The sequence below is a fragment of the Balearica regulorum genome, chromosome 1 (genome assembly GCF_011004875.1).
Source record: "Balearica regulorum gibbericeps isolate bBalReg1 chromosome 1, bBalReg1.pri, whole genome shotgun sequence".
NCBI classification, from domain to species: Eukaryota; Metazoa; Chordata; class Aves; order Gruiformes; family Gruidae; genus Balearica; species Balearica regulorum.
Window position 1 is genome coordinate 161,488,465 of NC_046184.1, and position 25,826 is coordinate 161,514,290.

At 41.4% G+C, this 25,826-nt stretch overlaps 1 protein-coding gene and 1 long non-coding RNA gene across 2 annotated transcripts in view; one reads left to right on the forward strand and one right to left on the reverse strand.

Annotated features, from left to right (window-relative positions):
• LOC142599687 (uncharacterized) overlaps positions 1-336 on the forward strand; it is a 374,377-nt gene extending 374,041 nt beyond the window's left edge. Inside the window, exon 3 of the long non-coding RNA XR_012833220.1 lies at positions 235-336. This is a non-coding gene — a long non-coding RNA (uncharacterized LOC142599687). The remainder of the gene's footprint in view (positions 1-234) is intronic.
• Positions 1-24,428, reverse strand: part of DNAJC3 (DnaJ heat shock protein family (Hsp40) member C3) — a 39,442-nt gene extending 15,014 nt beyond the window's left edge. The window contains exons 1-5 of the mRNA XM_075741374.1: positions 24,195-24,428; positions 17,789-17,899; positions 14,039-14,163; positions 12,888-12,962; positions 1,574-1,726 (exon numbers count right to left, since the gene is read on the reverse strand). Of these exons, the coding sequence (XP_075597489.1) occupies positions 1,574-1,726; positions 12,888-12,962; positions 14,039-14,163; positions 17,789-17,899; positions 24,195-24,276 (546 nt within the window). The 5' untranslated portion in view covers positions 24,277-24,428. The remainder of the gene's footprint in view (positions 1-1,573; positions 1,727-12,887; positions 12,963-14,038; positions 14,164-17,788; positions 17,900-24,194) is intronic.
• Positions 24,429-25,826: the final 1,398 nt, after the last annotated feature.

The following is a 25,826-nucleotide window of genomic DNA, read 5'->3' on the forward strand; positions in this document are numbered from 1 at the left end:
AGGGGTGGCTTCTGTGAGAAGCTGCTAGAAGCTTCCCCTGTGTCTGACAGAGCCAATGCCAGCCGGCTCCAAGACGGACCCGCCGCTGGCCAAGGCCAAGCCAATCAGCACCTCTGTGACAACATATTTAAGAAGGGAAAAAAACACTTAGAGAGAGCTTTTGCAGCCAGAGAGAGGAGTGAGAAGATGTAAGAACATCTGCAGACACCAAGGTCAGTGCAGAAGGAGGGGCAGGAGGTGCTCCAGGTGCCAGAGCAGAGATCCCCCTGCAGCCCGTGGTGAAGACCATGGTGAAGCAGGCTGTCCCCCTGCAGCCCATGGAGGGAGGATGAGGGGGTGTAGAGATTCCACCTGCAGCCTGTGGAGGACCCCACGCCGGAGCAGGTGGAGGCACCTGAAGGAGGCTGTGACCCCGTGGGAAGCCCATGCTGGAGCAGGCTCCTGGCAGGACCTGCGGCCCCATGGAGAGAGGAGCCCACGCCAGAGCAGGTTTGCTGGCAGGACTTGTGACCCCAGGGGACCCCACACTGGAGCAGTCTGCTCCTGAAGGTCTGCACCCCATGGAGGAGACTCACGTTGGAGAAGGTCGTGAAGGACTGTCTCCCGTGAGAGGGACCCCACGCTGGAGCAGGGGAACGATGAGAGGAGTCCTCCCCCTGAGGATGAAGAAGCGGCAGAAACACCGCGTGAGGAACTGACCGTAACCCCCACTCCCCGTCCCCCTGTGCCGCTGAGGGGGGCGGAGGTTTGAAGCTGGGAGTGAAGTTGAGCCCGGGAAGATGGGAGGGGTGGGGGGAGGTGTTTTAAGATTTGGTTTTATTTCTCATTCCCCTACTCTGTTTTGCTTAGTAATAAAATAAGATGAATTCCCTCTCTAAGTTCGGTCTGTTTTGCTCGTGATGATAATTAGAAAATGATCTCTCCCTGTCCTTATCTCAACCCATAAGTTTTTTTCATTGTACCTTTTCTCCCCTGTCTAATGAAAAAGGGGAGTGATAGAGCGGCTCTGGTGGGCACCTGGCCCTCAGCCAGGGTCAACCCACCACAACATTGAACTTTGTGATTTATTTTTTTTTTAAATCTTGTGGTACTTCGTTCTCTCAAGACAGGAAAGTACCTACTTCATAGTGAAGATCTACCATTTATCAAGTTTCTTATAGAGCACATACAAATCACCTGCATATAGGCAACAAAAAAAAAATCTGGATAAAAACATCTATGTCTCCTATATTTGAAAAAACTTCATTGGTCTGAGAACAACTTTTTTTCCCCAGCTTTCCCAAGAACACTGAACTGTGGATAAACTGAAAGTAAATCAAGAAAGTTATCTGCAACAGAAGTTTGGCTGAAGTTGTATCTTTAACTGTAACTACAATCTATTATAATTTTTTTGCAGCTAGTGCTCAGCATTCTCCACTCTCCAACTTCATTATGGACTCATGGTGCTCAGCAAAACCGAGCCAGTTACACCAAGTGTTTTCACATCAGTGAAGAAGTTACTAAAGAAAAACATACAGATGTCAGACAGGAGCTCTTACTTCCTTTTTACAGTACCATTTTACTTAACACTTACTGCCAAGATTTCATCAAGAAGAGAAATAGCAGCTTCGTAATCCTCTTGCTGGTAGGCAGATAACGCTTGTGAATGCAGGCGCTGTAGCTCATCAGATTTTGTCAGCTGAGTCTGGGCTTCTTTCTCCTCATTATTGCTGGGATTGGATTTGAGCTGCAAACATTAACAAGAGACTGAAATGCTTGCTCAAGGATCTCTTTTTGTCCCATTAATAATCATATAATGGAGAACTGACTAAAGCTGGAAAATTAGTTTTAAAATTCCACTGGAAATGTTTCCAACTCCAAACTTCAGAAAGATATTTTCAGTTTCAATACAAGTTGTCAGAAGTCAGAGATATCCAATTCCTCCCCCCACCATACCTGATCATTCACCATTGGGCACACTGTACACAACTTCCACCCTATGGAAGTCACGGACATCTCCATCGTAGCCTAGTTAATTCACCTCTCTGCAGAGAGTTATTTAACACTGGATTCCTCAGCATCAGTAGAAAGTATATCCACAAGGCATAATCACGTATCTCACTTTAAGCACAATAAGTATTTATAAATTCATGACAAACAAACACAACATGTCACAGATAATATTACTATAAAGTTGCATTTTCCACATTTTCCCAAAAAGAGTGGCTATAGCAACAAATTAATATGCTACAGAGGGGGCAAAGGTTTAACAGGGATCAGCAGGGAATTTATGCACTTTGCTTCATGTGCAGCTTTAAACAGGTCTAAAGTTTTGTCTACAAAGACTTGCATATTTCAAATGCCCCTCTCTGAGCAAGTAGAAGAAGTTACATTGTACTTGCCTTCATTTGTTTAGGCAGCTTTTTATTTCCAAAGGGGGGGAAAAAAAATCCTCACAGGCAACTCAGCTAACTACCACCCAGGAAGACAAATACGGTCCAGGGAGAATCTCAAATATTCCCTTGCAAAGCCAGGAAGTCATCTGTAAAATTAGTGTAGTTTGAATAAGGCACTGACTGCACATTTGCTGCTGATCAGAACGACTTTGAAAGTTTTAAAAGGAGCAGATCAGCAGGATTTGAATTTTTTTAAAAAAAATGTGTGTGTTTTAAAAATCAAAACTTGCACTACCTTGCATTTTATACACAGAATGTTGACTAAAGTTACTGAGTCCTCAAAGTCGTCCAGTACTTTTTCTTTCCTCCTTTATCTTGAAGTGGCCCCTTTTTCTCATCAGTAAGTTCTTCAAACACTCATTTTGTGCTTAATTCTCTAATGTAATTCAACATCAGCTCTCAGAACTCCTTTAAACAATATTTCCTCTGGTACTAACACTTCAGTATACGAAGGAAAAAGCCTAAAAGCAACATTAAAAGCACGCACAGGTCCCACCTCTGTCTTAGATTCTTCATTTGGAGTCTTTTTAAATATTATGCAGTTGTTTCATTTTACTCTGGCAAAAATCAAACTGTACTTAGACCTGAAAATTCTCCTTTATCCTCTACCCTGTCTTTCAGCAAGAGGAGAGGAACATGATCAGAGTTTTCTTCTTTGTAGCATGACTCCTAATATAAGTCTCAAAAAGGTTTTCTTCTAGTTAGAACAGAAACTCTGCCTATAAACCCCTGATACTGTGCATCCTCTTTCTCCTCCAAATCTGTAGCTTGTAGTAGAGGCAAATTTCTGTACCTGTAATTTTAAAAGTTCCAAGACTAGAAAACTCTGAAGTTCTGAACTCTATAGTTCCAGATGACTTAATTTCTCCCTCAAATTCTGAGCAGTTTCCTCAAAAATTAAGAGCTTTTGCTACAGACAAGCTTTATGTTTCCATTTAAACTCATCTCATGATAACACTGCACACAGTGATGATAACACAATGTTTCTTGTAATTTATTTGGAGCAAAACATCAGTGGAATATGAAAAGCAGTGTTACAATCATATAGACAAGTACAGTAGTAATAAAGACCATTTGAGTGAAAAATCCTAGATAACTTCGGGCAGTACAAACCATTCAGTTAAAGAAATGAAAACTTTTCAAGCTATCAAACTAAAGCCATTAAGTGTTTGTGTGCTACGGTATGATGAAAATATACACTCAGAAGCTCTTTATTAGTGTATTGCTATACTGTTTTAACCAGTAACAACAACTAAAGCAAAGAGAAGCCTGTTCATTCAGTTCCCAGAAAAAAGCTGGACATGTGATGCAGGTGTTTAATACTCTCACTTTGGTTTACTTCCCAATTTTTTCTTCTTTTTGCCCTGTGATCAGAGGACCATCACATCACTATCAATAACAAATTATATTCCAATGATTTCTCCTTTTCCTGTGGAGCAGTAAGCTTGGGGGTGACAACTAAGAACAACTGCTTCTTCCAAGTGTGCTAGATTTTCAAGAAAGGAGCAAAGTATTAAAAAAACCCTTCAGCTGAATTTAATACAGGTCTAAGGCAAACCTAACACTCTTCTACATGCTTCATCAGTGACCTCAAAACACAGAGTCAGAAGATATGCTCTCCTCGGTTCTGCTGGACAAGCATACTGCTACTGGTGAACGTGTCCTTTGTTGGATACTGTACCACAATATCCTTTGCTGTCTTCGATGTTTACTACATTTGAATTAGAACACTAAATTATTTGCAGTTTAAGTTGCAGCAACAAGAGCTAGCCATCTGTTACAACAGCTTTCATTCACTATGAACAGCCCTCTCCCCAAACCTGCCCCTAATTCCTCTACAGAAAACAAAGGCCAGTATACAGGAATGGCTTTATGTAATTCTCTATCACACATTTACTACTATAGGTCCTGCCTTACTTTACAGCCTAGCCTCAGTATAGGGGAGAAACACGTTCTAGGGTAATCAAAACCCCACTTTTTCTCCAAGTGAGCAAGATTAAAGGGAAGAAAATAATCATCTCCACTCAATTTATCAAGTAGAGCTTTAAAAGCATTTGCATGTATATGTATCTTGCTCCATACTACTCTCAGTGAGGAAGCTGGCTTCTTCCAGAACTTCATCTCAAGGACTTGACTTAAACCTTTGCAACATTATCTTGCTGCACCCAGGACAGTGGGAAAAGGCGTTAGTAGTTCACTTCGTGAAATCCAGCGTTTTCTTAGCATCTAGAAAGTGCTTAGATCATTTCTATTCAAAGTAGGCAGTCTTGGAATGGCTGCCTTGCATTTGCAGTCAAACACCAAGTACTTAGAAGTTTTCTGATGGGAAAAGCATTTTAACAAGCTAAACAATTCATGCTGATTTTCAAAAAGCAACATAATCCCGCCTCCAAACTTGCCGTACTTCATTGTATTTCACAAGTCCATTAACATGACCTTTCTAACCATACACAGAAGTTACACCAGCCACACACAAGGGTACATGAAAAATACACTGCAGCACTACTTCAGAAAAAATATTAGTAAGAGGCCATCGATACAGCCAAACTGGTATATCAGCAGTGACAAAACACTGAAGTGAGACCAACACTAAACTACACACGATTCATTTGCATTTTCCTGAAGATGCCATGTGCTAGTCTGAATTAATGTATTACAATGTGTTGCACCTACGTGTACCTTGCAATTATGCTTTCTAGATCAGCAGTACACTTTTCATTTAACACAGCTTTACAATGTCATGCATTGCCATGCTAAAAAAAGGATATCCAAACACAGAACACTTACAGATGACAGAACTGGAAATCACAAACATGGAGCCAGTGCCTCCTGCCTATTAAGTTTAGTAAGGACTTTTCACTTCAGGAGCTTTTTTTTTAGAAGTATAGGGAAGAGTTACAAAACATGGCTAAGTTAATTCAATGGCTTACCATGACCTGTCCTGCTTTCCAGCCACACAGTCCTACATCTTCCTTTGCAATGGCCCATTAACAATGCAGGAAAAGGTTGGGCATTTAGTACAGGAATCCTAATGAAGAGTAGTTACAGCCACCTTGAGAAAAAAACCCCAAACGACTCAAAGTCCATACTCTCAAAAAGTATGGATTAAAGATATACAGGCAATTCAGGCCTGTCAGTCTGACCTTAGTGCCAGGGACGGTCATGGAGCAGATCATCTTGAGTGTCATCACACAGCATGTATAGGACAACCAGGTTATCAGGCCCAGTCAGCATGGATTTATGAAAGGCAGGTCCTGCCTGACTAACCTGAGCTCCTTCTACATCCAGGTGATCTGCTTAGTGGATGAGGGAAAGGCTGTGGATGTTGTGTACCTGGACTTTAGTAAAGCCTTTGACATTGTTTCCCACAGCATTCTGCTGGAGAAACTGGCTGCTCACGGCTTGGATGGGTGTACTGTTCACTGGGTAAAAAACTGGCTGGATGACCAGGCCCAAAGAGTTGTGGTGAATGGAGGTAAATCCAGTTGGCAGCTGGTCTCAAGTGGTGTTCCCCAGGGCTCGGTACTGGGGACAGTTCTGTTTAGTATCTTTATCAATGATCTGGACGAGGGGATGGACTGCACCCTCAGACAGTTCGCAGATGACACCAAGTTGTGCAGGAGTGTTGACCTGCTGGAGGGTAGGAAGGCTCTGCAGAGGGATCTGGACAGGCCGCATTGATGAGCCGAGGCGAACTGTATGAGGTTCAACAAGGCTCAGTGCCGGGTCCTGCACTTGGGTCACAACCACCCTACGCCACACCACAAGCTTGGCCCAGCGGAAAAGGACCTGGGGGTGTTGGTCTACAGCCGGCTGAATATGAGCCAGCAGTGTGCCCAGGTGGCCAAGAAGGCCAACAGCATCCTGGCTTGTATCAGGAATAGTGTGGCCAGCAGGACTAGGGAAGTGACCATCCCCCTGTACTCAGCTCTGGTGAGGCCTCACCTCGAGTGCTGTGTTCAGTTTTGGGCCTGTCACTACAAGAAGGACATTGAGGTGCTGGAGCGCGTCCAGAGAAGGGCAATGAAGCTGGTGAAGGGTCTAGAGAACAAGTCTGATGAGGAGCGGCTGAGGGAACATGGGTTGTTTAGCCTGGAGAAAGAAAAGGAGGCTGAGGGGAGACCTTCTCGCTCTCTACAACTGCCTGAAAGGAGGTTGTAGCCAGGTGGGTGTTGGTCTCTTCTCCCAAGTAACAAGCAATAGGTCAAGAGGAAAGAGGCTCAAGTTGTGCCACGGGAGGTTTAGATTGGACATTAGGAAAAAAAATTCTTCACTGAAATTGTTGTCAAGCATTGGAACAGGCTGTCCAGAAAGGTGGTGGAGTCACCATCCCTGGAGGTATTTAAAAGATGCATAGATGTGATGCTTAGGGACATGGTTTAGTGGTGGACGTGGCACTGTTACGTTAATGGTTGGACTTGATTATCTTAAAAGTCTTTTTCGAACAATTCTATGCTTCTATAATTCATCTGTAGCACTTGAGTAACTTTTTATGTATTATAAACAGACACTATCAACTTGAAAAAACTCTTACATAGCATTATTTACAAAAACAAAATACCGAAAAAACCCAAAATATTATAGATACATTGTTTCTATACCTTGCTTACAGTGGTCTAGCATCACTAATATAGGCATACATCCACACACTCTAAAGCTGTTTTATTTTCTTGTTTTTCACACTGGTAAATACACAGATAATGAAAATAAATTGATTAGGCTTGTGAAAAACATTATGATGGGAACTGAAGGAACCTCCATGGTTTGTGTTATCTAAGCTCAAGACATCCATGCACTCAAGAACAGTGCACAAAGGAAAGCTCTGCATTGGCTGAATGATATATTAGGTAACACAACTATGATGTTAGACAGATGGAAAAAAAAAAAGCAAGGAAATACTTCAATACTTTTTATTCTCTACCCAGGAAGCTACAGATGATCACAGTACCACAGAGGAACGTATTTGAAAACAATCTAATATCACTGATCTGGTTAAGGCAGCTTCAAATACCCAACCCCAGATTGCCTAGTAACTTACTCAAATCAGGTTAACTTACAGTGTCATAAGATGGTGTCCTCCACCTACATCCAAAATAGTGTTATCACACATACCTACCAACCAACCATGGAAAACTATTGTCCAGTGCGTTTTGCAACAGCTGAGGTTTTCTCTAGATAGAAAACAAGCATTTGCAGATGTATAGTGCTCAATCACTTGGTCTTGGGTGACATCTAGTGGAGCTGGGAGCAGCACCTTCAGTTTCCAGCTTGTGTTTACTCTTCCAAGGGAGACAGAATTCCCTATTTAGGACACCTCAATTTACAATAGTTATTGCAACAAACTGCAACTGTTAACATTACAGTCAGTCTAAAAAAATGAAGATAATTTAAAAGAAGTATGGCAGCTTTGTCCTTTTCACACCTTCCAATAGACTAGGCAGAAGTTCTGTCCTATTTTTGTGCATTCTACAGAATTCAGCAACTCAAACACTTGGTCATTTTCTCTAGGACACAAGTAGGGCCACAGATAATATTACAAGACACATAAAAAGGGCTGCCAGGACTTGCATTGCTTTTGTCACCTTTTCAAAATGCCTTCCATCAACCAAAGTATACCAATATTCCTTTTATTTTTACTAAAAATCACATGCTTAAAGATTAAATATTCCAGGACTTTCATGGATTGAGGCCTTAGACACAAATGTTGATGTGCCCACAGATCTCTCCTGTTGACTTCTATTATTCAGAAATAGAATAACCAGAAGAAACTTGATATTAAAGCATATGAACACTCAACCAAAGTTGGAGCAGAGAAAAATACTATTCACATACTGTGAGCAATGACTTTAGAAAGTCACCTAAGGACTTCTGCTTAATCCCCATTCCATCCTGGGCACAAGAATTAGATCTCTCTGCCGACACCTGTTGAAAGTTTTATTACCCTCTAGGTCCTAGATTTCCAAACTGATAGCTGAGTTGCAAAGGAAAAAGCTAAAGAGCTTCTGAAGATTAATGAGTTGTAATTTTGTATTGCTGGACAGAAAAAATCCCGGCCCATGTAAGGAACTGCATCAGCTTGGTGCATCTGCTGGCCAAAAGGAGAGGTTTCTAGAAATGTAGTATTGCTTAACATGGCAAGGCATAAGTCTGAATCACGCCTTTCAGCCAACAGGGAAGTACAGAGGAGGAGGAAAAAAAAATGCAATCTAAAAATAAGTCAGGAAGGCTGGGGTCTCAAGAGGCTCTGCTCCTGAAAGGAGTACTGCAATCCTTTCCAGTCAGGCATTCCCACTGCCTGCTCTCATAACGGCACTGCCTCACAAAATAGCCAGTACCAATATGCCACAAGGGGTAGAAACCTCCAAAGAGAAACTGCTCTGCTTTAGCAGTCATGTAACTTTAAATTAGGGTGCTCATGAAACATACTATAAAACTGTAGAAAGAATGTAAAGGTATGATTTTTTTTTTTTCTTTCTGTGAGTATACTATTATATGTAAAGAATAGTTTCAATGATTCTTTTAAGCTCTACACAAAACCTCTGCTGTCACAAGCTGGGAAAGTTTAACTGTCATCCTCCTCTCTGTTTAGATGGGCTCTCCATCAAAAATGACTCCATCTCCAGAACTGCTGAGATCCCTTTCAAGGAACATGACTCCAAGAGAAAGCGGAGAAGGGATGGGAAGACAAAAATATTTCTCAGAGTCTCCACTGGGATTCAACAGACTTCTGGAATATGCTAGGAGAAAACAGCATCACTCACCTTGCAGTTCTGGTCAGCACAGAAAGCAACACTGGTGACACTGACCCTTAATGCAAGTGTCATACAGAGAGTTACAAACCATCTTGCTCCTACACGTCTGTCCTTGAGTAGTCCAAGTAAAATCACTCTCCTTAGTTTTCACACCCTGACCTTGTTTCTCCAACTCAAAAGTGGGGAATATTTTAAAATCTGATCTACTCCCTTGAAGCCAACACCTGACCCAAACAACCAACCTCTTGTGTGAAATCACACAAGAGATAACACATCTATTATCACTCAAAGGCATACAATCTCCTTCAAAGAAGGCTGGCTTTGCCAGAAGAAAGTCCATCTCATTTACACAACTATTTCCTCAGGAAAAAACCCCAACTTAACACTGAAGGTAAACACTCTCATATTTGACACCCCGTAATTCATTTCTGTACACATACAACAGCCTCAGGATCACCTCTTCTAGATAATGTTCTGAAACCCTGCACAGTAAAGAAAGTGGATTATTTTTCTTCAAATTAAGACTTCCCTTTCAGTGAAAGGGGGATGGATGAGGTGGAGGTCTGTTTTTCTTTTTAGATACAGCATTTCCATCCCACCTTTTCACGATACTCAACTTCTGCAGACTCAAACATATGACCAGGCTGCCACATGCCTACTGACTTACAGTGACTGCAGATTCAGAGCCTATGCACTGTTCATGCAGGATGGCCAAAGTTTTTCTCTCCAATTTAGGTCCAGATTTGGACACCAAACTTTGCTGATGTGATACACGTTTACCCAGAATCACAGCATTCTAGTCAGCTGATATCCAGCCAAAGTGAGAGGCTAGAGAGCTGTTCATACCCTGACCTACATTTACCCAGCTGAAGAGCAGAATCATAGATTACATACTCTGTTCACCTGTAAAACACACAATTTTAAGTATCCAAGACCACAACTAAATTCTAGCCTAAAAGCTACTGAGATCCCACTGGAATTTCTTTGGACCATATATGCCCTAGTAGTAGAAGGAACTTTAATTTCAAGGTACAACTTACTACTTCTGGCTTGCTGTCAAGTGACTTATGTCAAAGGTTCCTAGTGGCTCCTATTTAGGTTTCCCTTGCCACTTTTGGTAGCAAAGATAGAGTGTGGATATAAAAGTCTTGAAATCATTTGGAAACATATTCAACCCCTAACAGCTTTCCTCCTTCCCTCCCCTCCTTTCATATACAAAAAAAACCCCAAAGAAAAACAGAATGTTAATAGATTTCGCAGTATTGTGACTCTCACTTCCTTTCATCAAGAGATATTTAAATGCAAACATACTGCCAGAGTATACTAGGCATTTTAGACACTCTGATGGAGTGTCTAAATAATCCGACTATCTGAAATATTTAGAAGAAAGCAAGGGAAAACTCTCAGAGAAATATGTATTCTACTTAAAAGATTAAACATACATAGGATAACTTAATCCCCTCCCTCATATGAATAAATTAATCTATTACAAAGGATTACTTTAATATTGGCTTATTTTACTTGAATATACTGTACTTAACTGAAAATTGTGCTCTTCAAAAGAGACTGCTTGCCATATTCTCTAAGTATATGAAGGCAATATTGTTCACCGAACCAAGGAAACTGGCAGTAAGATTTCGGACCAATATGCTATAAGTCAGCTTCTGAGAAGAAACTTTGTTCTACCTCAGATTAAAAACTTGACTTAAGACTGAAACTATTTGACCAACCAAAGGCAGCAATCTAAATTTTTGCAGCTGGTTTGGGAAAAAAGGCAAGCTACTTGATAGTTGACTGAATACTCCCATATGGAAATGCTTCTCAAGAAATACTCCAAGAAACAGAAACTGCAAGAAGATGCATACACAAACTCAGAATCAACACTGATATCACGTAATTGCTATTGCAGCAACTATGTGTCATCAGTTAATCAGAACTGAACAACCTTCTCCCACGTCTACAAACAGCAGGGCTGCACCACAATCAGCTGTGCAACTGCAGACCACACACTCCTGAGAAACTTACTGAGGAAGCAGCAGCAGGAAGAAGAGCCATTGCTACAGGAATTTCAGGATTAGCTACAGCAGCTTTGCTACAAAGACTGGCTGGTGCATTCATACCCGTGAGAGCCATTCCTCCTAACTGCCTTGCAGAGTGCAGACTATAACTGCTTTTTGTCATACCTACTCACTAGTAAGATTTCCATTAAACATCTGTAATCTGCAATGCAGAGCTGCTTTCTCTATCACACTCTTCAAAGAGTCAACAAGACAGCATCAGTTACACTTGAAAATTCTATTTATTTTGGCATAAGGGACTTGCAAGCTGTTCAAACTAGCAACTCTTGAAGAGTAAGCAAGAATAAGTACGAATCTTATTTATTCTCATGCTTACAGAATTTTTGTGCAACAGAGGGAATCAAATTTCACATATTCTCTGAAGAATTTTGTTCTGGGGTATGTCGTGGTTTAACTGGGCAGGCAGCTAAAACAACCACACAGCCGTTCGTTCGCTCACTCCCCCCCCGCACAGTGGGATGGGGGAAGAGAATTGAAAAGAAAAAGGTAAAACTCATGGGCTGAGATAAAGGCAGTTTAATAGGACAGAAAAGAGGGGAAAAAAATAATAAACATAATATACAAAACAAGTGATGCACAGCACAACGGCTCACCACCCAGAGCTGATGCTCAGCTAGTTCCTGAGTCACACCACCTCCCTGCCAGCCCCCCAGTTAAATATGGAGCATGACATCATATGCAATGTCCCTTTGGCCAGTCTGGGTCAGCTGTCCTGGCTGTGTTCCCTCCCAGCTTCTTGGGTGCTCCCTGCCTTCTTGTTAGCAGATCAGTATGAGAAGCTGAAAGGTCCCTGACTGCTTGGCAACAACTGAAATATTAGCATATTATCAACATTATTCTCATACCAAATCCAAAACACAGCACTACAGCAGCTGCTGGGAAGAAAATTAACTCTATCACAGCTGGAACAGGTTGTATCAGTTTATTTTTGCAGTGTAAAGCAAAAATGCACAAAACACCCACTGAAAGAAAAAACAACCCAAGCGAGTTTTAGTTGGGTAATATCTAACTGTGTATGGTAACTCTGGGCACTTCCTGATCGTGGAGAGAAAGTATTGTCAACACATTCATGAAAGATGTAAAATTCCTCTGCAGATGAGAGGACACACAGACGCATGCCTCTGAAATTCATGGATTTGAACAGCCTAGTGACTAAATCAAGACCCCAAGATCCTTCTGCAATCAGTGAAAAGAGACAGGAACCTTCAAGGGCTGATCCATGAGGCCCCTAGTGATTTTCCAGGGTGACCTGAATACAATGATGTAAAGCAGGGTTCAATTACATACTCCAAGTCCCATGTCACTTATCCTTTCTTTCTGAATGAAGACTGCACCCTAGCATAGGTGTCATCAAGCAGACATCATGAAGCATCAGACACTTTTTAGAGTGCTGTGCTACTTCATGCAACACCTTCTGATTTCAACTTCTTCACCACACTAACTTTATCAGTCATTTATTCATACAAGGTAGCTTAGCTACAATACCTTTAAAGAACAGGAAAGAAACTCAGATATACATACACATATGCGCTAGGGCATCAGAGCTGAGATGAGGATGAGACCTTGGCTCAGAACCCAACCTTAAAAGCAGTGATGCAGTTTGACTTAGGCCTCCAACTTACCACATTTTTAAAGTCATCCTCTGCTTCATCAAATTTTCCTTGCTTGAGCAGTAAGTGTCCTCTCTGTAATCTTGCCTGAAATGAAACATTAAGATAATTCCTTTTGATTTACAAACTGGAATTCACCACAGTATGGAAATAAGCTTCAGTTTCCTTTAGCAGCAAAAAAAAAAGTTTCATTTTACTACAGCTAACAAACTGAAACAGAGACCACAACATCCATTCTTTGTCTTCTCAATTTGACAATGTTCTTATGAGGCCTCCGATGGCAAAGAATCACTCTGCACCAGAACTGAGGGACAAACAGCAGCCACAGTTTTTATGAGCAGCTGCAACTCATGGAAAGAATTGAAGAATTGCATAAATCAAAGCGAATGTTTACCTTACACCACTTTCCTGATTATAACTGCTTATAGATTTTAAGAAATTAGCAGAATAAACAATGCCCACATTTAATTCTCTCACTAAGCTTTCAGAGTAATAGAAGCCATGTAAAAAGACAATAATTTAGAAGATTTTAATTTACAGTGAGAATATTTTCATACAACAATGAACGTAATGTTTGCTCCTTCATTGTAAGCTATACAGGACATGTCACTTTCTACAGAAAAGGGAGACGAGAGAATCAGACAGAGAGGACTCCTGCAGTCTCCAACTAATGAGAGAGTCTCCATACATGGTAAGCAGAAGTAAGCAAGGGGTAAGTAAATCAGAACTTGCAACAATCCCATAGTAAGGCAGTGAAATTAGGACAGTTCCTGTGGAGAAGAGATGCCTCGAATCAAATGCTGATTAAGACAGAAGAAAAAGGGAGGCATCTGTGTGTTTTCTTCCCGACCCCACTCTCAGAGGGTATAGCCTTGGTGACTTAAGGGAAGAACAACCACAAGTGAGAGAAGGAAAGTGTTTAGCACAAAGTCATGAGGAACATGAACTTAATAAAACTACTATTAGTTGTTAGAGTAACAGGCTAGACTGCACTCAGCAGAGTTGCAAATTCAAGCACATACAGCATTGCTATTATTTTATTCCTATTTAAAGCCTTGTGAGCGACAATGTATTTTCTGTTTAGCAAAACCTAAAAAAACAACCTTCTTTGAAGCAAGGGGTTTTTTTACGCTTGAACAATTTTCAATTCCAGTAATACTTACTGATGTGAAGTCCTGCTTTAATTCAACCACTTTACTTAAATCACGAATTGCTGCTTTAGATTTGCCCATGGCTAAGTACACTGTGGCTCTTCTGTAATAAGCAATGTAGTTATCAGAGTCTCCCTCTGCAAGTGAACAAACAGTAATCAGAATACTATCTCAAAGCAACTAAAACTTTGGGTACAGTGAAATTAATGACTAAAAATATATGATCTGAGTTTTAAGCCACTAGAAAAAATGGTATTTATCAATAAAACATAACATTTGTAGTATTATCCAAGCAGTATTTTCTGTGCAGTTTGATTATTTAACAATAAAGGTTACAGAAAGACAGCAAATGCCAAATAATTAAGAGTACTGGAGTTGAAATATGTACATGTTTTTTAGCTTTGTACAGGAAAACAGTCACTACATACTAACCATTTATCTCCAACTGCAGGCCTACATTCTATGATATGCAGTAGAAGACAGTAAACATTTTATTGTGCTATTAAAATAGTAATAATTAAAAAAATTCAATCCAGAATTTGTAGACAAGAACATCCAGATCTGACAAACAACCTAACCTCATTTGAAGTTAAAGTTGAACTTTAAAATAAATGGAACAAATAGCATTGCCAAAAATCTTATGGTCAGTAACCAAACTTCGTATCTGGCTACCTCCATTACCAAAACACTAGTTCAGATCTCACTGGAAAAGGTATCAGCACTCCTCCTCTATAATGTCTTGCCTGTGGAAATGCTAACATCCAGCACTGAAATTTAACAACTCACATGCTTGTATGCCATCATTATGGACATCAAGTAAATTCAAATGTTACTATCTTTAAAAAAAAAAGGAAGTGCATTCAGGTAAGCGTTTAAAGTAGGCACAAATCAACAGCTGAAATTAAGGAACTTTATTAATACACAAACGATGAAAGATAGGACAGAGCTAACCCAGAAAGCACATTCCAGCACTAGATAATGATATTTTTGATTTTTTTTGCCTCAGTTCCCCAGTAACAATAATGAACAGCAATTGACATTTACCCAGAGAGAAGGCATAAACCATCAACTTGAGAGGACTGAAGAAAGTTGAAAAATTAATCAGAGAGAAAATGGACAGCAGCTTTCTTTTATTTTAGATATTTGTGTATTGGGTTTGTGTGGCAAGGTTTTGGTAGTGGAAGGGGGGGCTACAGGGGTGGCTTCTGTGAGAAGCTGCTAGAAGCTTCCCCCATGTCCAACAGAGCCAATGCCAGCCAGATGCAAGACAGACCCACCGCTGGCCAAGGCCAAGCTCATCAGCCACAGTGATAGTGCCTCTGGGGTAACATGGTTAAGAGGAGGAAAAAAAAAAAAACCACCAAGAGCAATTGCAGCCAGAGAGAGGAGTGAGAAGATGTGAGAGGAACAACTCTGCAGACACCCAGGTCAGTGAGGGGAGGAGGTGCTCCAGGCACCGCAGCAGAATTCCCCTGCAGCCCATGGAGGATGATGGTGGAGCAGATATCCACCTGCAGCCCATGGAGGACCCCATGCCAAACCAGGTGGAGACACCTGAAGGAGGCTGTGACCCTGTGGGAAGCCCACACTGGAGCAGGTTTGCTGGCAGGACCTGTGGTCCCATGGGGGACCCACACTGGAGCAGTCTGTTCCTAAAGGACTGCATCCTGTGGAAGGGACCCACACTGGAGCAGCTGGTGAAGAACTGCAGACTGTGGGAAGGACTCACATTGGAGAAGCTGGTGGAGCACTGTCTCCCATGGGAGGGACCCCACACTGGAACAGGGTAAGAGTGTGAGGAGTCCTCCCCCTGAGGAGGAAGGATCAGCAGAGACAATGTTTAATGAACTGACCACAACCCCCATTCCCCATCCCCCTGTGCTGCTTGAGGGGGCAGAGAGGAGGGAGAGAAAACTAGGAGTAAAATTAAGCCCAGGAAAAAGGGAGGGGTGGGGGGAAGGTGTTTTAAGATTTGAGTTTATTTCTCATTATCCTACTCTGTTTTGATTGGTTATGAATTAAATTAATTTTCCTGAGTTGAGTTTGTTGTGCCCATGACAGTAATTGGTGAGTGATCTCTCCCTGTCCTTATCTTGACCCAGGAGCCTTTCGTTATATTTTCTCTCCCCTGTCCAGCTGAGGAGGGCAGTGATAAGGGCAGCTTTGGTGGACCTGGCATCCAGCCAGGGTCAATCCACCACAGTTTGCAAAAAAGAAAAATAGGCTGGCTGAGCCAAGACAAAGAGATCTATTTACCTCACTGTCTACAATGATGCAGTACAGGCAAAAAAGATTAGAGAAATTTCTTCTCCCCTCCTCTACAAACACAGTAGGCGCATCATGCTTAAAATCTTTTCAAAAAGGCAAAATACAAAGAAGAAACTTCAGGCAATGAGGCTCAAATAAACATCCACCTAAGAATCCTATCAAGGTCACAACGGAGGTGGTCACTTCGTAGTTGTACCAGCTGCTCGAGCACTGCTGGCAAAGCAGAGGGTTTCACCCTACGCAGGCACCCCATTGCTCATCCCACCTCACGCTGCTGCTGCCTTTGCACCACCACCAGCATTTGCACAGCCACAGACTGGACTTCACCAAATCCAAGTTAAAGCTCACCAACCAATAACAAAGGAATAAACTACATTGTAACGCTAACTCTGCTCAGATCCCACAGGAATGCTTTGGCAGCGACACAGAAGGCAAAAGGAGTAGTGGATCGCCTCTTGGTGGAACAAGCAACTTCTGTAGCACACAAAAACAGGAAGTTTCCTCCCTCTACTCCCTTTATATAAGGGAAGTTGATCTTGGGGAACTCAGAAAATATTAATAGCTCAGAATCAGCAGATATTTAATTTACATATCACTATTAGACCAAGGCATAAATAGAAAACTCTCAATAGTATGTTTCATTACTGTGCAACACCTTGGTATTATTCTTCTCAGAGAAAATGATGCATTTGCAAACATTATAACAAAGTCCAACAACTTTGAAAAAATTTTAAAAATCCCATGCAATTAAGAAATTGTAGTGTTAATGGACACTGCTCTTTACTGGTGCTGTCTGTCTCCATGTTTCCATTCAAGGATTTTAACCAGCAAAGTTGCTTTAAAATTTATAGAAGCAAACATTTAACTCCTCGGTTTGTTGTAAATGCAGAACATCAAAACAAGAACTCACTAGCTGAGTATAAGAGAAGCACAGTTAATATAGTCTTTGCTACCAGTTCAGTATCTCAAGCTTACAGCATCAGTTTCACTGAGGTATCATCCACTTCAAGATTTAATTTAAAAAAACAAAACAAAAAACCCCGAACTATTTCAAATGTTGATTTTTTTATTATTTTTTTTTTTTACAGTGCTGGAAAGAAGAAAGCATGGATAAACCTTCCAAAGACATACTTTGAAGAACTTCATAAAGATAAAATCTAATCTTGATTGGATTAGATACAGGGAATACCTCATCAAACACCACCACAGTCAGTTGTAATTGCTTCCTTTCAGCTAGCTTGCAGAACAGCAGTCACTTCGTGTTCATGTATCATGTAGTTAATTTCATAGTTCTTTCATCAAAACAAAAGCATAAATATTCTACTGCATCTCTGTTGGCTCCCATCCAAACTGCTGCATAAAGATTCCCCAACTTCTGTGACTCATGGAATGCAAGTTGCAAGAAACCAGGACACTTAATGAAGCAAACAGTAGGAAAAAAACCCCTCACCCAAAGGTATTTCAGCGAAAAAGTCACCTTCCTGAGATACATACCTATAGCCGCATGAAAGTGAGACAAAGCATCTGCTAGCTGTCCAGCAGCCAATAACTTCTTTCCCATTTCAAGTTGTTTTTCTACTTCTGCATTTATTCCACATTCAGCTCCTTAAAAAAAAACCCCAAAAGATCAAGGTTTTGAATGACCAGTTCGATTATACCAAATGCACACAGTGATAATAAAATACAAACTATTATTGATAGAGGTGCACAAGTCACATCTTCTCATACTAAAACCTGCAGTCTAATAAAAACATAACATGTCTTCCCTGCCCCCAAAAGTAAATAAACACTGTAAAACACTAAATAGCAAGAAGGCACCAATTATACATTTCTATTCTTGTCTATACATTCAGTAACATACTTTCGCACAAGCAAGTTTTATACATCAATCCTAAAAAACACTTTGACAAAATATATTTCTATGTGGGCTTTCAATTTCAAAAGAATCTGTAAAGACGCTCATAATCTACACATAGCAAATAAAAAAGGCTTTAAGTTAAATTTCATGACTGTACTGATAACTTAGGACCCAACTGAGAACTGTTAGCCACTGCAGAGATTGGCTTCTCATCCACTGCACTTCTGTCTCATCTTTATCATTTCCAAGGCAAAGTGTTTCCAGCGTGCAATTTTTGATACAAACAATTAAAATTCTCACTCCTTTTTCATTTAGCCAGTAGTATGAAAGTCATATTAGAGTGGTATGCTTTCGGAGCGCCAATTTTAGCTTAAAGCTAATAAATCGCTGCTGCTCAACCAACAGGGAAAGACTATTGTTGTGAAGAAATAAGTTGCTAAATGCAAGTACATGCTGTACATACATCAATTCAGCCACAGAGGTTTTTCATTTGTACTGGTTCCAGTATTCTTCAAATCAGGATAGAATTTCACCACAACGTACCAGTTTATGACTATTAAAACTTTCATATTATGAGCAGTTTTCTTTTACTAAGAGGATACCCTATGCATAAATTTAAGCAAGGTAATATATTAAAATCCTGAATAAATAGTTCATTAGAAAACAATTCACTACAATTACTCAGAATCCGTTTCTTTCACTCAGGTTTTGTATTGATCTAATTCAGACAGGCACTTGAATTAATCTTAAATATGAAAATGCAGTAGCACTGTGAAGTAGTTTCTTAGAGTTTGAATAAAAATGTTACACTACACAGACTGAAGTATATTAAACCTTCTCATACTGAAAGGTGATTAAACAACAAAGTATTTTTAATGAAAGAACAATAATTTCTGATCACCAAGTCATCAAGACTTTAGAACTAGGAACTCTCAGCACTTGGGATCTTAAATTAATTTTCCCTTCCTACTCATTAATATGGTTCATAATTCTTTTAATTCCACATTATAAGAAAAAGATTGAGCTGTCCATACTAAAATTAACAAAATGCCTACTGTATCCACTGGAAAAAACTCTGTCTGCTAAAAGATTGATAATAATTCAGCAAACTGGATTCAGGGGCTTCAATGCAATTATTTGCTTTTAAACAATGACAACAAACAAATTCCTTTTTTTAATTGACAGAAATGACTTGGTAAAATAAGCACTAAATTTCCAGTCAGTTTTTGTTTAAACTGATTAAGTTAAAAAAGGAATTATTTATCATAGTAAGTAATTCAATTAATCAATTTGGGGATCTTACTAAACAATGCATTTTCTAGGTATGTATAGCTCTGAATAAAATATAAATAGCTCCACTGATAGTGGAGACTTACTTCTAAAGTGTGTGGAAAGTGATTTTTTCCACACACAATATTCTACTTCAAGGCAGTTTTTATGTGAATGTCCAATTTCCAGAAAAATGGACATTCCTCTTTGCCATTTTACTTCTCTAGCTTAAAGCTTTGATCACTCAGTAGTCAAATGTCCTCTAAAATGATAAAACAAACATTGGAGAGGAAAAAACCCACACCAAAGCCAACAAAAGAAATGGGGGAAAAAACCCACCACAAATTTCCTTGGCTTTAGAAGTATACTGGTAACAAACCAGATACCAAACCATAAGGAGTCTGAAGTATTTAACATGAGCTAAAACAAACAAGCAAAAAATTCTCAAGCTTCATTCATATGTGGGGAGTGATGGGAAGGATATCTGAAACCTTTCAGAACTTGTCAGTTTGGAGTGGCATTCTAGAAGTGGGCTGTAAATTACTCTGTGAGAATTGAATGTCACGTTTAGGTCGATGGAAGGTTCATCAAAGTCTCAAGCATCTTAAGGAGTGTCCCTGTTTCAAATTTAGTCATATCAGGATTACTCTAAGAATACATTTTCCACAGTTAAAATGTACCTATATGATTCAGTGTCTTTCACACACATTATGTTCAGTACAGTTTTACAGTTACATAATACTGTAGGCAGGAGAGCCATCTTTGTCCTTGATAATACTGAAGATAATAAAGGAAACGAGAAAGGTGACTATTAAAAGTAAACAGGTAAGTAAGAAAAGCAGGAGCAACACAGATAGAGAAATAAGGCAAACCATAAAGGATTGTAGCTTCCCTGCAGCACAAGACTAATTATAATACTAGACATACATTAAAACTTGGCTCTACAAGTTGCTGAACATCGTAAATTGATGAGGGCATCTCCAGCAGGAGCCTATATAGTCAGCATAATCATGATGAAAAGTGACATTTACTGTAACTACTCAGGAACACTATACACTGACCTGATAGTTGGGCTGTTTATTCATATAAATATACTGCTTATTCATTTTCTGGCTGTAAGCAAACAATTGCTCTAAATAAACCACCCCACAGTAGATATCTAGAAACTGTTAACATAGGCACAGGAGTCTAGGGACTCAAATTCTGTGTACCCTGTTTGGGTACCTATTCACTCTTTGGTCTGGGAATGAACATAAGGACTCAAGTTCAACCAGAGGAAAACACAAACCAACCTGACAGAGCTCTTTACAACAGATAGACAGTCATTGGTAAACTGGATACCAAGGGCCCAGCACTATGGCTGAAGAAACTTCGTATGCTCCAGGAAGAAACTAAATTTATGCAAGAGATATACAAGCATACTATTTATTTTTTAAAACTTCCAAATATTTTAATTTGAATATTATTTCTAAAGCCTGCCTAATTGTTATCTATTCACCAAGGACCTCAGACAACCACACACAAGAGCCCCAGCTGTCAAATCAAGTCAAATATTCTGGAGAGATTCAGAGTCTGTAGTCCTGGCACTGATGCTAGAGTGGAAGAGTAAAAAGAAACAAACAGAACAAATAACAAAACCCCCAAACTACTCCAAGACAAGAATTGGTACCAGTCCTGAGAACTCTAAAGAAGGAAGTCAGAAAGCACAGGAAAAATAAGCAGGTGCAGCTAACCTTTTTTTCCAGTTAAATACACTCACTTGAAGTGAGTTATAATTTCCTGGTAGAATTTTGTTTTACTAGAATAACTGGTGCTAATATGTGGGTACTTAACTATATAAACTTCAACTATACCCTCATATAATCCGTCACAACTGCAGTGTAAAAAGCTTAAGAAAGTCCCCCAACTTGAAAACAGTTCAAGATTTTACATTTGTCTACACACTCCTCTTTTTCCCCCTATAGAATTTCCACCTACTTTTTTTTTTTGTTTTAAATCTCGTCCCCAAGCTGGGTAACAGGACTATGAAAGCACATAGAATTAGTTCTGTGTACCAGAACCAGAATAGTTTCAAAGACAAAGAAGAATCATGCATGTCACTAATCTTAATTAAAATGATCTGATTCTTTTATTTTTTAACATAAAAGAGCTTGAAGATTGTCTTATTGTGAGAGATCCTGCTTTTGGGGCGTTTTTTGACCAGAATGACTATTTTTAGTGTAATAAGTCTTAAGTTCACTGTTATTTTTAAACAGGTTTGGGGTTTGCTTTTATGTACGTTTGCAAGTGTTTTTCAAGGACAAGACTGAACAAAGTAAGCAGCAGACAAGCACCCACAGTTCCGGGAGCAGTGCAAAAAGGCTCACAAGGAGTCTCAGAGCATCCAGTTGAGCCTTGTGCAACTTCCACCCATTAAGTTTTTACTCCCTTCATTTGCACATAAAGTTGGTAAATATAGCTAAGACTGGCAAACCAAAAAGCCACCCCTGACCCCCTCAAGTATCCTTTGCTATTTGGGGTGAGAAAAAAAAAACCCACAACCTCCCAAACTCAAGACAGAAACATACGGTGTGGGGTGTGGGAGTGAGAAAAACAAGGCTAGTGGTCTGACAGTGAACTGAGCTCTGTATGCTTAAATCCCATTTCTTCTTCCTTTTATCACATTTCCTTTCTTTTACTACTAGGAAGGAGAGGGGGAAGAGGATCAATACCCCTCTATTCTCCTATGTCGCCTCTTTTTGTTGTAATTTCCGTGGACAAACAGCCATGAAGGTGAATCTCCCCAAGAGGTGATTTATGTCAACTGGGAGCTTATTCAGCACAAGTTGGGGTATTTGAAGAGGAGAAATTCAGAAAACACAACAGTAAGGGCTGAACTGCAACGTGTCACATCAGCAAGTATTCAAAAACCTTTTTACTGAACTCATTTACCAGTCAGATATAAATTTGTATTCATAGATATCAACTGTTAAATACAAAGTTAATACAGGCTGGCTGTTGCACTGATTCATGAATCAGATGGCACAAGGCAGACTTCTATTATCAAGACAGCAAGATGCAAATTTAAATGTGAATATGAACACCTTTGAATTCAAAGAACAGTAACACTGGGGGGAAAAAAATCCAGATAAATAATGTAACCCTTCTAAATACGTACTCTGGAAATTGAATTAGTGAACTAAGAGGTTAGTAAGTTGAGTGAATAAATCCAGAACCATCACTTCTCATTCTATTACTATGCATCTTCATAAAGTGAAGAAAACATCCCTCAAATTAGGTAACATGGCTTTGGTAATTCCACATAACCATTAAAACATATACTTGAAACAGCTTGGCAACTCCAAATAAAGAATCTTCAGCAGGAACATCACTGCCACAATCTTACAGGGAGAAGAAAAGTATACTTTGACTACAGTTATTGTTTTTCCTCTAACAGTACCAGAATACATATCCAAAAAAGCAATTCAACACCACAATATGTAGTCTTACACTACAGGGTATCTTTGCCACAGTATGTTCTGCTGCCACTTGGTCAGCTGAAGTATTCATTAGTTTAGTATATCAACTCAAGCCCACATCAGTCTAAAGCCTATGGATTTATTCTGACTATTGACAGCTTCAGTTCCACTTCAATCTGCCACTACCAATTAAAGAACGTTCCTCAGGTGAAACTCTGCTTATGTGTACAATTGTATAACCAAGTTACACATTGAACAGCAGCCTGTGAATATAAGTTTGACCATACACGTGTTGCTGACAGTGTACTCTGAAAGCAAACAGGCCACACAAAGTGCAGATAAACTTCCCTGCTGAACTTCAAATACTAATGGAGGGGAAAAAAACCTCAAAAAACACCACAACAAAACCAAAATATAAACAAATACAACACAACTGTCAAAAGCCTCAGTGAATTTGTAGGTCTGGCATTAATAATGGCTGTGGCTGAGGAGGACCACTGAAAAAGCCTTTGAACTTGGAAACTGTGTGAAATTAATACAGAAGTGAAAAATTCAAGGCCAGTACGGAACTAGCCAATGTTGTCACACAGTCATACTTGAGGACACTACAACAATTTCAAGACCTCACCGTAGCCCACACCCTGTCAGCAGGCCAAGGAAAACGACGCACACATCAAGCTACCTCCAACGACACCGCCAAGAATTCAGATAAAACCAAACAGGTTACAAGCAGTGACGGGGCCGTCATTACACACCCTTCCCAACACCCTTGATGAGGTGGCAGTTCTGTACCTCCTTCTTCCTCACACCCTTTCCAGAAATATTCCCCCCGTCCCAGGACGTCCCGCGGGGGCTGCCCCGCCGCCATGGCGGTGGTGGCCCCGGGGCCTCTCCCCGGCCCGGCCAGCCCCGCGCACCGCCTGGCTCAGGCCCGCCGGCTCCCTGCGGGGAGGCCGCAGCCCCGCCGGCTCCGCTCCGCTCTCCCCCGGTACCTCGGCCCGGCTACGCCGCAGCCCGGGCGGACACCCCAACACGCTCAACCGGCGCGACCGCTGACGAGAGCCCGGAAGGAGGAAGGACGAGCAGTCACCGGGTCCTCCCGACCGGGCACCACTACGGCCCCAACAGCAGCCTCGCCTGAGGCTCGCTTGCCCCCACACCCCGACAGGCCGCGGAAAGAAGCGGCAGCCCCTCCTTACCGCCACACACACGCCGGCCGGGCCGCAGCTCCCCCACGCCCCCTCACAAACCGCAGGCGGGGTGCCGGCAGCAAAGCGCGTCCCCCCGAAGCGCGGGCACCTCCCCCAGCCCTTACCCTGATACTGCAAGTCGAAGAGCACGAGCAGGAAGGGCAGCGCGGAGCCCAGACGGCCGACGGAGGCCGCAGGAGACACCATCTCAGCCGCAACCCCGACGCCCGCGGCGACAGCCCGGGCCGACGGCTCCAACTTCTCCGGGGTGGGTCGTGGGCGCCTCTGATTGGCCGCGCCGCGCTCGCCGAACGTGGAAGCAGCGTGAAAACGTCCGTCTGCGCAATGCCGGGCCCCGCCTAAGTGGCGAGGGGGAGGGCGGGGAGAAGCAGGGGGCGCGGCTCCGCGCCTGCGCGACATACAAGGTGGCGCCGCCGCCGCCATTGAGCTTGCGCAAAAGAGCGGCTTCCTCACTCCCGCGCCTGCGCAGGAAGGCGGAGCGGCAGCTCCGCTCACAGCGGGCAGCCTTGGCTGCAGGTGGTGGTGCGGGCCCGCAGACATCCAGCGAAAGATAAACCCTGAGTGTCCCCATCTGCCCATCCCCTCCCGCCGCAGCCAGGCCGCTCCTGGGGCGAAGAGGGCTTTGCTCTAAGCCTGGGTTTAGCCCGTCTGAGGGTGCTCCGCAGATGCTGGCAGGCCTGGAGAAGGACGCGGGCTACTTGCCCCGGGCCAGCCGGGGCTAATGGAGCGAGTTTAACACTTAACATCAAGCGCCACCTTTTGGGGTGTGGCGGTTGCTGTTAGCCTTCGTTCTTCGAGGTCAGTATCTCTGGACTACTCAAAAAACAAAACCAAAATCAGACAACTGGGCAGTAAGCCACAAATTGATCCTGGTTCTTTATCGCTGTCTGGCGTAGCCGTAGAGCAGAGGAAGGCAAGTCCGACCTCAAGCTCTGCTTGTCACCAGGATACAGTCCTGTTTTCCACTGAGAGCAGGCAGAGCCAAGATAGCCAGCGTGGCCTTAACTCTGCGCTGACATCCAGGCATGCCAAAAAAGTACTAAGGAATTTTCCAGACTGCAGAAAGAATGATGTTAGGACTTAACAAAGCACAGTATTTTCATGTTAAAAGTTTGTATTGGATCTGTAAACTGAAAGCTGAGCCTATGTAAGACAGCCTGCAATCTAACGCATACTTTGGAGACCTCTTTTCCTTTTTTTTTTTTCCTAATGCAATCTATTCTTAGCTACCACAGAAAAACTAATCTTGTATGTGCCTAGTTGTTCATTGTTTCAAATTATCTACCTAGTGTTGTTGGATAAACAGTTCATATTAAGGATGTATTATATATTATATCCTATCAATGTAAAAAAAAAATTAATCTTGTTCTCAGGGGAAATCTGCCGAGAAAGTAAAAACTTGAGGCTTGAAGTCTGATTTGGCAACCACAGAAATTTCTTCTTCCATTCTGCAGGTATGGTCACATTACTTTTCTCACCATAGATGATAAAATTTACAAGCTTTCTTGAAAGATCAGACAGGGGAAAAACAGTAAGTTATCCCTCTTCAGCGTTTCATTTGGGAGATGATGCTTCAAAGGTATCACCTTGAAATTTGACCTGCAGAAGATACTCCAAAATAAGAACTTGAAATAATACAAGAAGGCATAGATGTGAAATGAATAATTGATGACATTCTAAAGATGTCAGCATGAGAAAGAACATGACAACTCTGTAGCAGTATGGATAAGACAAAA